Source organism: Mustela erminea, chromosome 19 (genome assembly GCF_009829155.1).
Source record: "Mustela erminea isolate mMusErm1 chromosome 19, mMusErm1.Pri, whole genome shotgun sequence".
NCBI classification, from domain to species: Eukaryota; Metazoa; Chordata; class Mammalia; order Carnivora; family Mustelidae; genus Mustela; species Mustela erminea.
The window spans coordinates 47,092,910-47,109,145 of record NC_045632.1 but is presented as its reverse complement, the minus strand read 5'-3'; the positions used below and the strand labels follow the sequence as shown (position 1 = coordinate 47,109,145).

The 16,236-nt window shown below is 40.0% G+C and overlaps 1 protein-coding gene across 3 annotated transcripts in view; it reads right to left on the bottom strand.

Moving 5' to 3' along the window:
* PHLPP2 (PH domain and leucine rich repeat protein phosphatase 2) overlaps positions 1-16,236 on the bottom strand; it is a 75,301-nt gene that overhangs the window by 57,763 nt on the left and 1,302 nt on the right. For all 3 annotated transcript variants that reach the window (XM_032324375.1, XM_032324377.1, XM_032324376.1), the window contains exon 2: positions 9,269-9,537. In XM_032324375.1, the coding sequence (XP_032180266.1) occupies positions 9,269-9,537 (269 nt within the window). The remainder of the gene's footprint in view (positions 1-9,268; positions 9,538-16,236) is intronic.

Below are 16,236 nucleotides of genomic sequence, written 5' to 3'. Positions count from 1 at the left end.
GAAATTTTACTTAATTAGAATAAAAACAGAATTATCTCCCCCATCTGAAACAACCAAGAAACAAGTATAGGAAACTACATGTGTGCTCAAAAGCTCTTGAAGAGGAGCGCCTGTGTAGCTCAGTGGGATAAGCATCTGCCTTTGGCTCGTCATGATCTCAGGGTCCCATGAGTCAGGCTCCCTGCTCAGCAGGGAGTCTGCTTCTCCCTCTCCCTCTGCTCCTCCCCCTAATCATGTTCATGCTATCTTCTTCTCTCTCTCTCATAAAAAAATTAAATCTTTTAAAGGACCATTCATCTTTATGTCTTAAAAGGATTCTGTTTAGAAAACTTAAGGAGCACCTGGCTAGCTCAGTCAGTAGGGTGTGTGATACTTGACCTCAGGGCCATGAGTTTGAGTCCCATATTGCGTGTAGAGATTACTTAAAAATAGAATCTTAGGGGCGCCTGGGTGGCTCAGTGGGTTAAGCCGCTGCCTTCGGCTCAGGTCATGATCTCAGGGTCCTGGGATCAAGTCCCGCATCGGGCTTTCTGCTCAGCAGGGAGCCTGCTTCCTCCTCTCTCTCTGCCTGCCTCTCTGCCTACTTGTGATCTCTCTCTGTCAAATAAATAAAATCTTTAAAAAAAAAAAAAAAATAGAATCTTAAAAAAAAAAAAAAGAGGGGCACCTGGGTGGCTCAGTTAGTTAAGCTTCTGCCTTCAGCTCAGGTCATTATCCAGGGTCCTGGGATTGAGCCTTGCATGAGGCTCCCTGCTCAGCAGGGAGTCTGCTTCTCCCTCTCCCTCTGCCTCTGCCTCTGCCTCTCCCCCTCCTTGGGCTCTCTCTGTCTCAAATGAATAAACAAAATCTTTAAAATAAATAAATAAATAGGAAACTTAAGAATTGTATTAATTACAAGAAACATGATACACCTCCCATCACTGCAAAAAGATATGAAGGACATCTCTGTTTTACGGTGAAAGGAGTAGAAAATACTGTTGGCAGTAGATTTAAGTAAAACTAACATGAAAATAGTAATACTACAAAGCTGAATGTAAACAACTACCAAAACTGTAGAGACTACTTTTAGGCAACAGGCCTCAGCAATGGAAACTTGGAGCAAGGCAAAAGGGCCCACAGCCACTACCAGGCTAACACTAACAGGCTCTCATTAAGCCACAGGCCCTGATCGACCATAGTAACTTCCAAGCAGGCATAGTTCTTAAGATCACCAAAAAAGGTAAAAATCCATACATCTCATATTCTGTCATTCCAACCTATAACTACAACTTCTGCCCATCACCTGTGGCAGTCTGTCCTTTGCCGTCCTGCCTACTACTTCATTGCAGCGTACTCGATAAACTTCTACCTCTTTTGCTCTGCCTTGTGTGACTTCTTTCACTGGCCACACCACCAGCCCCCATCCAATCAGAATGGCCCACAAAAAATGATAATTTAGGAATATAAATCATACTGATGAGCACAAAAACACAAAAATGAAACAACTTCTTGGCCCCTCCTGACTGCGCAGTGCAGACTTTTATCCATAAACTCAGAATTACTACATGAGGTATGACCAAGAACTAAAACCCTACAAACAAATAAATACTGAGTTTAATAGAAACAAAAAATTAACTTTTCAGAATAAAAACTTCATCAATTACAACCAATCTCTAGTCAAACAAAATAAAAATTCACAAAGGATTACAGTGATATTAAGCACTTTCCCAGTACACTGGTAGAATTCTTCTAAGGAGGATGTATTGTAGGGACTTCTTTTTTTTTTTTAAGATTTTATTTATTTATTTTTCAAAGAGCGAGCGAGAGTGAGAAAGTGAGCGAGCACAAGCAGGGGGAGTGGCAGGCAGAGGAAGAAGCAGGCTCCCCGCTGAGCAGAGAGCCTGATGTAAATTCTACCTGAATCCTGCTATTATTTTTAGATACAGAGTTCAATGTACTTAAATATCATAATTCCATATAATGATCACATAGCCAGGATCAAGAAATGATATATTCAGGCTAAATCTCACTAGCTCCATTTTTCAATTTCTGTCTAGAAAATCAAGAGAAATGGAAACATCCTAATTCTGCATTTTTTACATGATCAAATTTCCTTCCAAAAGGGGCTCTGTAGACTTTGAAACCCTGTTTATACATTCCCACCTAAGGAAAGTCATGATCCTGGGGACTTGGGATCGAGTCCCTGCGTCGGGCTCCATGGTTGGCGGGGAGCCCATTTCTCCTTCTCCCACTCTCCCTGATTGTGCTCTCTCTCATTCTGTCAAATAAATAAATAAAATTAAAAAAAAAAAAAAAGAACAAGAACAACAAGAACTCAACCTCTAGCTACCTATAGAGGTAAAATCTGCAAATGTTATGATTAATAATACAGATAATACTAATACAAACAGCAATACTAAGGATACTTCAATGAATGTCTACTCCATGCCTGACTCAATGCTGAAAAGTACTTAACATTTTATAAAGTTATGTCTGTTCTGCAAATAAGGAAAGTGAGATTCAGAATCACACAATGACTACATAGTGGCATCAAGGTGTGCTGGTTTCATTAAAAATCCTAGTTACTTGGGGCACCTGGGTGGCTCAGTGGGTTAAGCCTCTGCCTTTGGCTCGGGTCATGATCTCAGGGTCCTGGGATCGAGCCTCGTATGGGGCTCTCTGCTCAGCAGGGAGCCTGCTTCCTCCTCTCTCTCTGCCTACCTCTCTACCTACTTGTGATCTCTATCTGTCAAATAAATAAAAAAATATTTTTTAAAAAATCCTAGTTTCGGGGCGCCTGGGTGGCTCAGTCGTTAAGCGTCTGCCTTCGGCTCAGGTCATGATCCCAGGGTTCTGGGATCGAGCCCCGCATCGGGCTCCCTGCTCAGCAGGAAGCTTGCTTCTCCCTTAGGAAAAAAAAAAAAAATCCTAGTTTCTTTTGGGTAAACCACATTATTTTATATAGTTAAAATAATTTATGCAGAAGAGAGCTCAAAACACTTCATATGTTAACTTACACCAAAGAACCTAAAGAGTGATGTTTTAAAATTACTGTATTCCAGGCTATAGGGCACCTGGGTGGCTCAGTGGGTTAAAACCTCTGCCTTCGGCTCAGGTCATGATCTCAGGGTCCTGGGATCAAGCCCTATGTCAGGCTCTGCTTGGCAGATAGCCTGCTTCCTCTTCTCTCTGCCTGCCTCTCTACCTACTTGTGCTCTCTGTCTGTCAAATAAGTAAGTAAAAATTATTGTATTCCAGGCTAATACATCATTTGAAAGATACACTACCTTTGTGTGCATCATTGTATAATACAGAATCTTACACTAGTCTTCCATCCCTGATTCTTGGGGGGAGATTCTAAAGCCTTGTAATTTCCTGAATAATAGGAATGTCTTAGTCATTCTTGAGCCTCTGGCATCACCCCTCACAGATGAGATGACTCAAGATGCGGGCTGGTCACCATAAAGACCATCCAAGAGAAGAAAAGGCTAGGGTTTGGAGCTAGCCTGACTATAAGGAAGGAAAACATGGCTGGAGATTGAAGGCCAAGCATGAGGTCAATGAACCAAACAAGCCTACCCAATGAAATGCTAATAAAAACTGTACTGAAGTTCCATGGATCTTTCTGGTAAGTGACAAGAGGAGACATGGTGAGAGGATGACAGGGTGAGGGCACGAAAGTTCTATGTTCATGACCCTCCCAGACCTCCCTCACCCTATGTGTCTCTTTATTTGGCTAGTTCTGATTTGTATCTTTTACTATCCTTTACTAAAACTGTAATCATAAGTAGAACACGTTCTTGAGTCTGAATCATTCTATTATTATTAAACCTAAAAGGGTCATGGGAACTCCCAAATTTATATCCAGTTGGTTAGAAGTGTGGCTAGAATCGGAACAGTAGTCTTACTGTGGAGCATGGCCTTTAACTTGTGAAGTGTGTGAAAAGTCTGGGTGGTTAGTACCAGAATTGTACTGCAGTAAACCAAATGGTATCATAATAACCATTATGAAAGAAAAAAACATTGCCAATTAAACTATGACCCATCAACAACTATAGAACACAAGCTGATATCAGCAGTATTATGATGTAAAAACAAAAACAAAACAAAAATGAATTAATGTATAACAGATAATTTTTAAGTTTTAAAATAGCACAGAAAAATGAAGCAAAAAACAAAACTAATCTTTTCCTTCCTCAGCAGTAATCAACTCAGTATGTATCCTGAAAGAGAACTGTTCACACTACTTTTACATCATCAAAATATGGTAAACAAGGTTTTAGTGACCTGTACAAGGTCACCCAGCAAGTCAGTGACAGAAAAGTTATTAGAATACAGGATCCCAAACCCCAAGGGTATTTTCTGTTATAAACATCTTACTGCCTCCTAACTTATCTTAAAAAGATAGTCTATCAAACTTAACAAGCTCCCAGAAGAACAGAAATCTTACTCAATTTGATGACTAAGAATAAAAGTAAAGATATGATCATGAACCAAGGGGCACTCCACTTTGTCATAAATGATCTTGTTACAACTTCTCAGGCAGAAGGCAATAACTACACTAAACTTCACTAGTGAGTCAGTTCTCACTTAAACGGTTCAATAAAAAAGACAAACCAAGTGTCGTCATGTAAGAGCAATGGAATGGGACAGCGGCAGACCAGGCAGCAGCCAGAACGTGCTATCCACCAGCCCTCTCCAGGCCTCAGTTTCACATTTATGAAACAAAGGGAAATGCTCTCAGTTATTCCCACTAGGAAGTTACTGGTCTTTAGGGCAAGACAATTCTTGGTTGTACAAGTCTATCCCGCATACTGAGGACATTAAGCCTTTCTGGCCCTTCCCACTAAATGCTGGTTAACTCTCCCTAGTAGTTCTGACAACCAGCAAACACTACCCCCAAATATATTTCTAAATGGAGAGGGCAGGGGATGAGGGGGGCCGTTAAGTTGGGTACACTTTGTTTCCTTAGTAGATGATCTCTTTCAGGCTCCTTCAAGTGCTACAATTCTATAAATTAGTAATCCTTCAGTTTTACTGAAGTGACAAATCCGTGACTAAAAAAAGAGAATGAAAAGAAGGAAGTCATGGATGGTTTAGAAAAAACACAAGGTAATTTTCGACCCAGCAATCCCATTTCTTGCATTGGAGCCTAGGGAGATCAACAATATAAGGATTCTGGGGTGTCTGGGTGGCTCAGTCATTAAGCGTCTGCCTTCAGCTCAGGTCATGGTCCCAGGGTCCTAGGATTGAGCCCCGCTTTGCTTCGGGCTCACTGCTCGGCAGGAGGCCTGCTTCTCCCGCTCCCACTCCCCCTGCTTGTGTTCCCTCTCTTGCTGTGTCTCTGTCAAATAAATAAATAAAATCTTTAAAAAAAACAAAACAAAACAAAACAATATAAGAATTCATGAGCTAAGGTTTAGTCATCACAACACCACTTCTAAGAGTTGAGTGATTTGAAACAACCCAAGTAGGTAACACTCACTGAGCACTTACTGGGTGTCACAGACTGGGTGACAGACATAAACACTTCCTTTCCACTCTAAATGAAGCACATCACTTAGGAGCTTAATACACAATCTCAGGCCCCATCCCAGACCTTCTGGATCAGAATCTGTAACTTAACAAGCTCCCAGGTGAACATTAGAGTTTACGAAGCACTACTTTACAAGTATTAATTTATTTGATCTTCATAAGGTGTAGTTAATTTTCATCATGACAGCTCTATAATGTAAATAGAATCATCCTCCATTTTACACATTAGTAAATTAAGGCATAGAGAGCACCATACAACTTGCATAGTGACTGTAAGAGCCAGGATTTGAACCCACACACTATGGTTCCAGAATCCAAGCTCTAAATCATCATTGCCTATTATTTCTCAATTTTTAAACAAGTTATAGTAGCATTTCTATAAAATGTAATTTCCTGTCGAGATTAAAACCGATGTCTAAGCTCATTAAGTGACCCACCCTGAATTAACCATAGGCCCTAAATGAACAATTACAACCAGGCACAGTTCCTAAGATCAACAAAAAGGAAAATTCCATTTGTCCCCATACTCACTCCACTCTATACCTGTGGCCCCTCACCACGGCCTTCTGGCATACAGCCTCTCCTTTGCTAGTCTGCTCACTGCTTCCTTGCCGTGTATTCAATAAACTTTTATCTCTTTTATTCTGCTTAGGGTGAATTCTTTCACCACCAGCACTGCCCGCCTCTACCTCATCTGAGTGCCCCACATGTGGTGTCCCCCCCCCCGACACCCCACAAGTGATCTTAGGTGAGAGGCTGAACCTTTTTAAGCCTCATTTTCTTGATCGATGAAATGAAAATAGTACCCTACCTCCCAAGATCATTGTGAGGATTAAATGAGGCACTCTACAAAAAGCACAAGCACTGAAGGTTATTTCTCTTTATACTATTTCATTTGCCAAAATTTCTACAGTGACTACATGTTACAATTCAGTAAAGAGAAAAAAAAAAAAGATAGCACCTGAGATTGTCAACTGTCTCACGGGCTATTCCAAAGCAAGTACCTATTCCTCTGATTAGATAACAGAAGACTGAACTCAAGCAGTAACAGTTGAGTAAGATATCCAAAAAAAGATCTCTAAGTATGATTAAATACCACCATTTCCTCTCCAGGAGGGCCTTTCCTCGAACAAAGTCCACCACCTACTTTAATGAGACATTCCAACTGCCTGGCAGTACCTGCCTGACCTTGAACAGGTTACTGGACCTCTTGCAAAGCCTCACTTTTCCTCATCTGAAAGGAAGGATGCTACCGCCCTTGGATCTACTATGAGGATTTAATGAGAACATGTACGTAAAGAACTAAGCACAGAGGACTGGCGAAACAAAGCGTGATGTCAGCCCAAATCTACCCTCATCACCAGAGGCGTTCATTCTTTGGCTGAGTGACACCTCTTAAGCTGCTCCAAGCAATGAAAACATACTCATTCTTTCCAATGGAAGTTCAATAGTATTTCCATTATTTTCTAACCATTTAGATCTATGAAGAGCTATTTCATTACAAAATTATCAAGGCCACTCTCCATTTTAAGTAATTTAGATTGACTAAAGTAGATTATTTCACATGTGGATTCTTCACTACACAACTAGTAGTAGCAAGCTAATTCAGATGGGGGTTTCTCCACATTTCTAGTACCTCTCTATACAAATACATTAGTATACAACTGAGTAGGTCTTGGGCTTAAATCCACGAACTCCATCAATCACTACCAGCTATAATGTAGGTCAAGGCTTTCCACCTGATAAAATTAGATCGGAATCAGTGTTAAGATTTAGAAAAGCCTAAGGATCACCCAGTCTGATCCTTTCGTTTTGCAAATGGATTTAGGAAATGTAGTTAACTAGTGAACAAGGAAAACATTCAAATGCTAATCTACTTCTTCAGGAATTAGTCCAAATCCTAAAAGGAACACATAGTAAACCTCAATTTAGACTTTTAAAATGACATCAATTTTTAGCTCAGCTGAAGGTGTTACTATTATTACCACATTCTGAGGTGTAAGTGGGAGCTTCCTTTCTCACTTTCAAGAGTACTGAGTCTACGGCTCTGAATTGTTTCAAGACATTTATTTATTACAGGGAAGAGGGAAGAGGGAAGAGAGAAAGGTCAGTCACCTTAAACTCTTATTTGACATCTAATTCAAAGAACTAATAGTCATTTTCTTTTTAATTGAAGCAAAGAGTTCAAGCACAGTTTAAGCACAGTAAAAGATTCTATGAGAATACTCTCCTTCACATTCATATAAAAGATTTTAAAGAAACACAAATGGCAGCTGAATCTACGAAAACATGCTCTGCTTCACTCATTAAGATAAGTGAAAATTAAAATGACAAAAACAACAAAATTCTATCAGATTTGCAAAAATCTAAGTCATTAGGCTTGACAAAAGATTTGTCTTTGCAATGCTGACTTTGCAATTCCCTAATCTAAAAATCGGTGACAATCATTTCTACTCACAAGCAAGTATGCACTCATGCATGGGTATGTGTCTATACTTATATATAAAATTTAATGCTAACATGTTCTGGAGAAACTAAGGGGAAATAGGCTTACTTTTATATTATTTGTTGAAGTTTAACTTCTATAAAGAGAAATCTGAAAATATGCATCAAAATTATAAATGTATATATCCTTTGACCAGCAATCCCACTTCTAGGAGTTCATCCTACAGATTACTTCCACATAGAGAGATATCATAGGCAAAAGGATGTTCACTACAACACCGCTTGCAGAGTGAAAAACTGGTAACAATGCGAATGTCCCTTAATAGGAGATCAGCTAAAACGATGGTAGGCTCATGAAACAGAGTATTATACAGCCATTAAAGAAATAAAATTATATAAATATTAATATGGAAAGATCTCTAAATGATTTCAAGTCAATAATGTGCTGCAAGTCAATAATGTGCCTGGGTGGCTCAGTGGGTTAAGCCTCTGTCTTCAGCTCAGGTCATGATCTCAGGGTCCCCGCATGCGGCTCTCTGCTCAGCTCCCACTCCCCCAACCCCGGCCTCTCTGCCTACTTGTGATCTCTGTCTGTCAAATAAATAAATAAAACCTTTAAAAAAAATATTAAAAAAAATAATGTGCTGCTTATAGCACCATTAATTTTAAAATTTACATATAAATAGAAACATACTTATTCATGAGCATATATCCTTCTCATTCTATTTCCTTTTATACATTTCAATTTCATTCTATTGACATTCATAACCCCGAGATGGAGACCTGACGAAAATCAAGAGTCAGACGCTTAACCGACCAAGCCACCCAGGTGCCCCTATTTTTTTAAATGACTTTAAAATATTTATTTTAGGGGCGCCTGGGTGGCTCAGTGGGTTAAAGCCTCTGCCTCAGCTCAGGTCATGATCTCAGGGTCCTGGGATAGAGCCCCTGGGGCTCTCTGCTCAGCAGGGAGCCTGCTTCCCCCCTCTCTCTGCCTGCCTCTCTGCCTACTTGTGATCTCTGTCAAATAAATAAATAAAGTCTTAAAAAAAATTACTTATTTTAAATTTGGATATCTGACACATGGTGTAATCCAAATGAAGTAACTATCAAATTTTCCTTCATGCACTGCTTTTAAATTCAAGAATCATAATTTCAGCATTCCAAAGACAAAATCTTATTTCAAGCCAAGTGATCCCATAACCATTGTCAGTTCTAAGCAGCAGTCAAATCCTACAGCCCACTTCCAAGCAGAAATGCAGATTATTTACATTATAAGGGAGTTAGAGGGGTAAAACGCAGACCTCACCTGACCAGGTCCCCATGAAGCTGTAAATAAAGACTTTCCCTTCCCTCTCCGGCACAGATCTCTGATGCTGGCGTCTCCACAGTGCACAGAACCAGGTGCAAGTCGGAGGAGGCGGAGGCGGAAGCGCTGGCGGTGGCAGTGGCGGAGTCCGCGCCGCACAGGTACACACAACCTCTCCTGACATCTTCTCTCAGCCAGTCTCTTTCTCGAGAACCAAACCTACTCCGCCTATTCAAACAATTCCTGCTCCCATTGCGTTTCATATTTCTCTAAAAGACATCAAGAGAAAGAAATTATTAGCTAGAAAGTCTGGCTGAGTTCGCCACGTTCGGGCCTCACCCCACACTTCCACTCTCTATTCACCGACCACACCGGCTGGCCGTGGGGCCTTCTACACCGGCCATGCCCATTCCTAAGCTGGGAAACAATTTCCTCTCCTGCCAACTGTTCATGGCCTGTCCATCACTCTGTCTGACCCTTTCTTTTTCTTACGTTTTCATAAAAATGTAAGAATAATAAAATATCTGTGTACCTACTACCTACCTATTTGCCACAAATTTTAATATCCTGTCAGATTTATTTCAGATCCTTATTCTAAAGAACATACATTCTTACATCTAAGACTTACATGTCTCACACACATATAAGAACATGTATATATATATACACATACACAGCTGAAGTCACCGGATACCTCACTTCAATCCCATCTCCTTCCCTCTCTCCCCAGAAACACTCTAGTGTACTTCCTATTCGCCATTCCGTGCATTTTTATGTCTGCCCTATTTGTACATATCTATAACCGAATACAATTGTTTTCCATGATTTAGAACTTTAAATCCTAACATACTTTTTTTTTTTCCTAACATTGTTTCACACTGACATTTTTTTTTTAATTTGGTTCAACACTGGTCATGCTAATACACCCAGCTCATTCATTTAAGTAGTATCTCATTATGTGAATATGCTGCAATTTTTCCATTCTCCTGCGGATGGCATTTAGTTTCTAATTTTTTCACTTTTAAAAACAATCCTGCATTAAACATTTTTGTATATGTCTCTACAGTGCAAACTGGAAGCGTCTCTAGGGTCCTGACCCTCTGCCTCATATCACAACTAACACAAGGTTGCACATATATTCTTTCTGTTCTAATGTTTCTAAAAAATTAGTGCTGCGTTTGATAATTTAGGTATGTGAAATTCACACAGACGGTGGTTACTTCAAAGCAAAAACAAATGCTACAGCAATATGACAAATCTCTAAAGATCAATAGTGACTTACTCTATTTTCATGATGGGCCAGTTCTGTTCCCTTTTTTAAGATTTTATTTATGAAATTATTTGAGAGAGAGGAGGGAGGTGGGAGGGCGTGGCAGGGAAGAGGAGGGAGAAGGACAAATAGACTCACCGCTGAGTAGGGAGCCCTACACCTGTAGCCCCATCTCACAACCCTGAGATCATGACCTGAGCTGAAATTAAGAGTCGCATGCTTAACTGACCGAGCCACCCAGGCGCCCCTGTTCCCTGACATAAAGGCATTTCCATTAACACACTGCCATACCTCTTTACCATCATTCTCTGTTACCTGTCACTGTTTCAGTCATACCCAGCTTCTTGTAACTCCCCAAACACATCATGAGTCCACAATTCTGTGACTTGTCTGAAATGTCCTTCCCCATCTTGTCCATCTGACTAGATGGCCTTCAAAACTCTACTCACGGGATGCCTTGATGGCTCAGTTAGTTAAGCAGCTGCCTTCAGCTCAGGTCATGATCCCAGTGTCCTGGGATGGAGTCCCACATCGGGCTCCTTGCTCAACAGGGAGCCTGCTTCTCCCTCTGCCTCTGCCTGCCTGTGCTTGCTTTCTCACTTTCCCTCTCTCTGACAAATAAATAAATAAAATTTAAAAAAAAAAACAAAACAGGGGCGCCTGGGTGGCTCAGTGGGTTAAGCCGCTGCCTTCGGCTCAGGTCATGATCTCAGAGTCCTGGGATGGAGCCCTGCATCGCATGGGGCTCTCTGCTCAGCAGGAAACCTGCTTCCTCCTCTCTCTCTGCCTGCCTCTCTGCCTACTTGTGATCTCCGTCTGTCAAATAGATAAATAAAATCTTTTAAAAAAAAACCTCTACTCACATCACCCTCTCTTGTGTTCCATATGGAGACTTCCATGTATCCCATCCCCATTTTCTCTGGACAGCTAGAATTAATGACTCTACTCTCTTCATAGGAGAACCTCTTCATCTTGAATGTATGCCTTCTAGTCCTTTGGGGGTTACAGTGGGGTGTTTTTTTTTTTTTTTAAAGATTTTATTTATTTATTTGACAGAGATCACAAGTAGGCAGAGAGGCAGACAGAGAGAGGAAGGGAAGCAGGCTCCCCACTGAGCAGAGAGCCTGATGTGGGGCTCGATCCCAGGACCCCGAGATCATGACCTGGGCCAAAGGCAGAGGCTTAACTCACTGAGCCACCCAGGCGTCCCTACAATGGGTTTTAATCATGCATTTGATATTTCTTCCTCTCTTCTACACTGAGAATCTATTATAGTGCCTTAATACCTGAGTGGCATGCAGAACTCACAGAAATCACATCACAGCACAGAATATATTATCAGTCTGTAATGTAGCCCAATTTGCTCTGGCAAGAAGTTGAACAAACTTGAGAAGAAGAACCTCCTTTTTTTACAGGAAGCACTAAAATCTTTTTACCAACCACAAAGTAAATACAAGACTTTTGCTACTATTCCTCATTCCAAGTCAGAAATACCTATAAATAAAGCAAATATTACTGTTGTAGTTACTGAAATGAAGTATTTGAGGGTAATTGTGGCACCTAAATTTAAATTTCTAAGATGATAAGGAAAAGTGAGAAGGCATTTCCACGTGGAAACAAAGAAAATTATGAGTGAGAATGGCTTCATTGTTTAAATTAAGGATAACAGAGGGCGCCTGGATGGCTCAGTCTAAGCATCTGCCTTTGGCTCAGGTCATGATCCCAGAATCCTGGGATTGAGCCCTGCATCAGGCTCCCAGCTCAGTGGGAAGCCTGCTTTTCCATCTTCCACTCCCCCTGCTTGTATTCACTCTCTCACGGTCTCTCTCCCTCTGCCAAATAAAATCTTTAAAAAATAATAATAATAATAATAACTATTAAATTAATTAATTAAGGATAACAGGTAAATCCATCATTTTACAGATATTAAGGATTAGAATATAGCTATTCAAAACCATAAGGATTATCACTGATTCTAACTTTAGATAAGTAGGATAAGCCCCAGCTACAAGTAGGAACTAGGTCTCTCTCTCGACCACAAGAGCATTTTCTCAAAGCTGAACATCTCAGAATTAATAAAGGGATTTCAAGTACTTATTTTATAAAGACAAAGACCATCATATTTGTATCAGTAATTTCAGCCACTGAATACAATTAATCGCTGATTAATTTTAAATATCCCCTATTTTTTAGTCTTTGGAAAAGATCAACTGGCCCATCTAAAAATTGTATTCTATAAGGTACAGCAACGTTTATACAAAGAAGCTCTGCATTCTGCACTGACTGGAGAGAAATTTTGCTCCCTGCTACTAAGAGAGTGCAAGTAGATATGATACCACAAAACCACCAAGAAGCTTTTTTTTTTTTTTTAAGATTTTATTTGACAGCTATCACAAGTAGGCAGAGAGACAGGCAGATAGAGGGGGAAGCAGAAGCTCCCTGCCGAGCAGAGAGCCTGATGTGGGGCTCGATCCCAGGACCCTAAGATCACGACCCGAGTGGAAGGCAGAGGCCCAACCCACTGAGCCACCCAGGCACCCCTGCCACCAAAAAGCTTCTTAAAAAAAAAAACTTTTTCAAGTCAAATAATAGCCCAATGATCTTCTCAATCCTAGAAAAGTCAAGAAAATCCCAGGAAGTTATATTGATTCATCCATGATTTTTCTTCTGGGAGGATTTTTAAAAGTCATTTTTAGGGGCGCCTGGGTAGCTCAATCAGTTATGCAGCTGCCTTCGGCTCAGGTCATGAACCCAGGGTACTAGGATCCAGCCCCACATCAGGCTTGCTTCTCTCTCTCCCTCTGCCATTCTCCTTGCTTGTTCTCTCTCTCTCTCAAATAAATAAATAAATAAAATTTTGGGAACAAAAAATTCTTAAAGTCATTTTTAAATGTATTTATGAGGGGCTCGGTTGGTTAAGCATCTGACTTTGGCTGGGGTCATAGTCTCGGGGCCCTGGAATCGAGCCCTATGTCTGGCTCCCTAACTACCAGGGAGTCTGCTTGTCCCTCTCCCTCTACCCCTCCCCTGCTCATACTCTCTCTCTCAAATAAATAAAGTCTTAAAAAAGAAGTGTTTATATATTTCCCTTAAGACTATAAATCCCTGGCAGCTCTTTCTGCCCATGGGTTCTGTCCCTCTGCTTTAATAAAAACACTTTTTGCACTGGGGGGAAAAAAAAGACTATAAAATTTCTCATTGAAACACATGTGTTGTTGGTCAAAGAATGTATCTCCTATTTATATGATATATTCCAGACCCCATGCAGATAAACTGCTGAGTTAGACCTTTAGTAGGTATCATTCCCTTAAACCTGTTCAATGGGCATTTAAAAGGCCTAGACACCAAGCAAGCATAGCCTTCCAGCCACAATCTAGATGGACTGTTCTGCTATTATTAGCTATTGCTGAATTACTTGGTGCTTCCTTCTCCATTGCGAAAAGCATCAGATAACTGCTGGAAAGGCCAGTCTGTCAGGGTCCGCTGATAGACTCTCAGCTTTTAGAATCACTTTTCCACTAAAACTGCTAGATTAAGAACATTCTGTTGCTTCCCTTACTTTTACGTAAATCTGTTGACAAACTTTTCTAAAAGGGAACAGATCTACAATCAACTCTCACATCAAACAACTGTAAAGGAGCACATTTCCGATTTAAATAGGGGACCCTGGGTGGCTCAGTTGGTTTAAGCGACTGACCTGATTTCAGCTCTTCAAGATCCAGAGTCTCCCAGATCTTCAAGATCCAGAGTCTCCCAGAGCTTGAGATTCTCTTTCTCCCTTTGCCCCTCCCCCATACTCTCTTGCTTCCAAAAAAAAATTAAATTAAAAAATTTAATTATATTCAGAAAGTGCAAGTCTTTAAAGTAAGCCATGAATTAAGTACTCACTTCAGTTTTAAGTTTTTAACTCTCTAAAAATGAAAATAACATATGAGGGCTGTGATCAATTCAAGGTGATAAACTATTAAACGCCCACATACAATTAACTCTAAGATATGTATGGGAAAAACAGAGTCTGGTCAAGTAACTCTCCCTACTCCCTGAGTTCTATGAGAATGTGAAATACTGTAACATAGGAGATTTGCTCCAGCATTCAAAACTTTAAAACAATATGGGCTCATCCTTAGGAATATATATATTAAGAATATTTTGCAAAAGGGTGGGATGAGATAAGGAGAAGAATATTTCCTTTCATTAAAAATGAAAGGAAATATTTTGGTGGGGCGCCTGGGTGGCTCAGTGGGTTAAAGCCTCTGCCTTCGGCTCAGGTCATGATCTCAGGGTCCTGGGATCGAGTCCTGCATCAGGCTCTCTGCTCACAGGAGCCTGCTTCCCCCTCTCTCTCTCCCTGCCTGCCTCTCTGCCCACTTCTGGTCTCTATCTGTCAAATAAATAAATAAAATCTTAAAAAAATCATTTTGGTATTCACTGATTTTTTTTAAAAAACCATATAAACACATTACTAAACACATTATATATATATATATAAACACATTACTTGGATAAAAGTAGTACTCCCAATAATCTTAAGAGTATCACAAATATCATATTCCAACAACAGTAAAGGGGTACATTCTAACTAGCAATTTGCTAAAAAAATCTGGGAGCAGATTTTGAATCAAACTCTTCAATACCACATACTGATGGACTGAGATCTAATCTGGCTAAATTATACTGGTTTCATTGTATTAGCCTTTTTATGAAGATCTGTATTATTTGACAATAATAATGCTCATGACTTCGTAGTAAAAAAGCATCGCAAAATAGAATAAGCCTTTTTCAAAGGGTCTTCAAAGAACAAGTAGGAGATTATGACTTTTACCTAGATATTCTTTTCCAGTTTCACTTAGCACAAAACTCAACAACTCAGCTATTTAACGTAACTTCTGTATGTAGAACACACAGGACCTATTCTCCAAAGCCAGTCCCATTTACATGCAAGGATTACTTAAGTGTTGACCATGTGCAATAAAGCAAGAGACACAAGGGCATTTGTGGGCCTCCCATACCACCAACTCAGTACCATACTCAAGACCAATTTTTGGTATCTTTCTAACCATCCCCAGATTGGAGCCCCAGGGAAACAGTGGTAAATCTGACCACTTAATAAGTCTAGGAAGACAGGACCCTCGAATCAAGAGCCTCCTATCTCAGTTCCTTCCATCTCACAATTCACTCCCTCCCCCACAAAAAGTTGTTATAAAAAATGCCAAGGTTGTTTATCTTCTAGGCCAGAGGGCATTACCTATCTCTCAGACCTGCCATTTCCCGATAAGCCAGAGCAGCACAGCATTTTTTTAAAAGCTCATTCACAATTTACATTTGATGGCCTTACAGTTTTAAATAAATATCTAAAAGCCTTAAAGTAATAAGACTTAAAACTTATGGCTAAATAAGTTAAAATAAATATGTACAAGCTTTATGCAGAAGTAAAGGTAAACTATGTAAAGTTATTGCTTTAAGTCATTGCATTAAGATTGGGAGGTAAGAGCAGAAAAAAAAGTGTTTTATATTTCACGGAGTTCTATTTTATGTTGTTTCATGGATGGATTCACCAGATCCTTCACATCTATTTTTTTTTTCAGTGTTTCCCTCTTAGCAAGCCCTCTTAGCAGTGTCTTGCAAATAATCTTAATATACAGCGCTCACCCTTAATTCCAATGAACAGCTATTACTTAATGTATTTTTTAACATCATG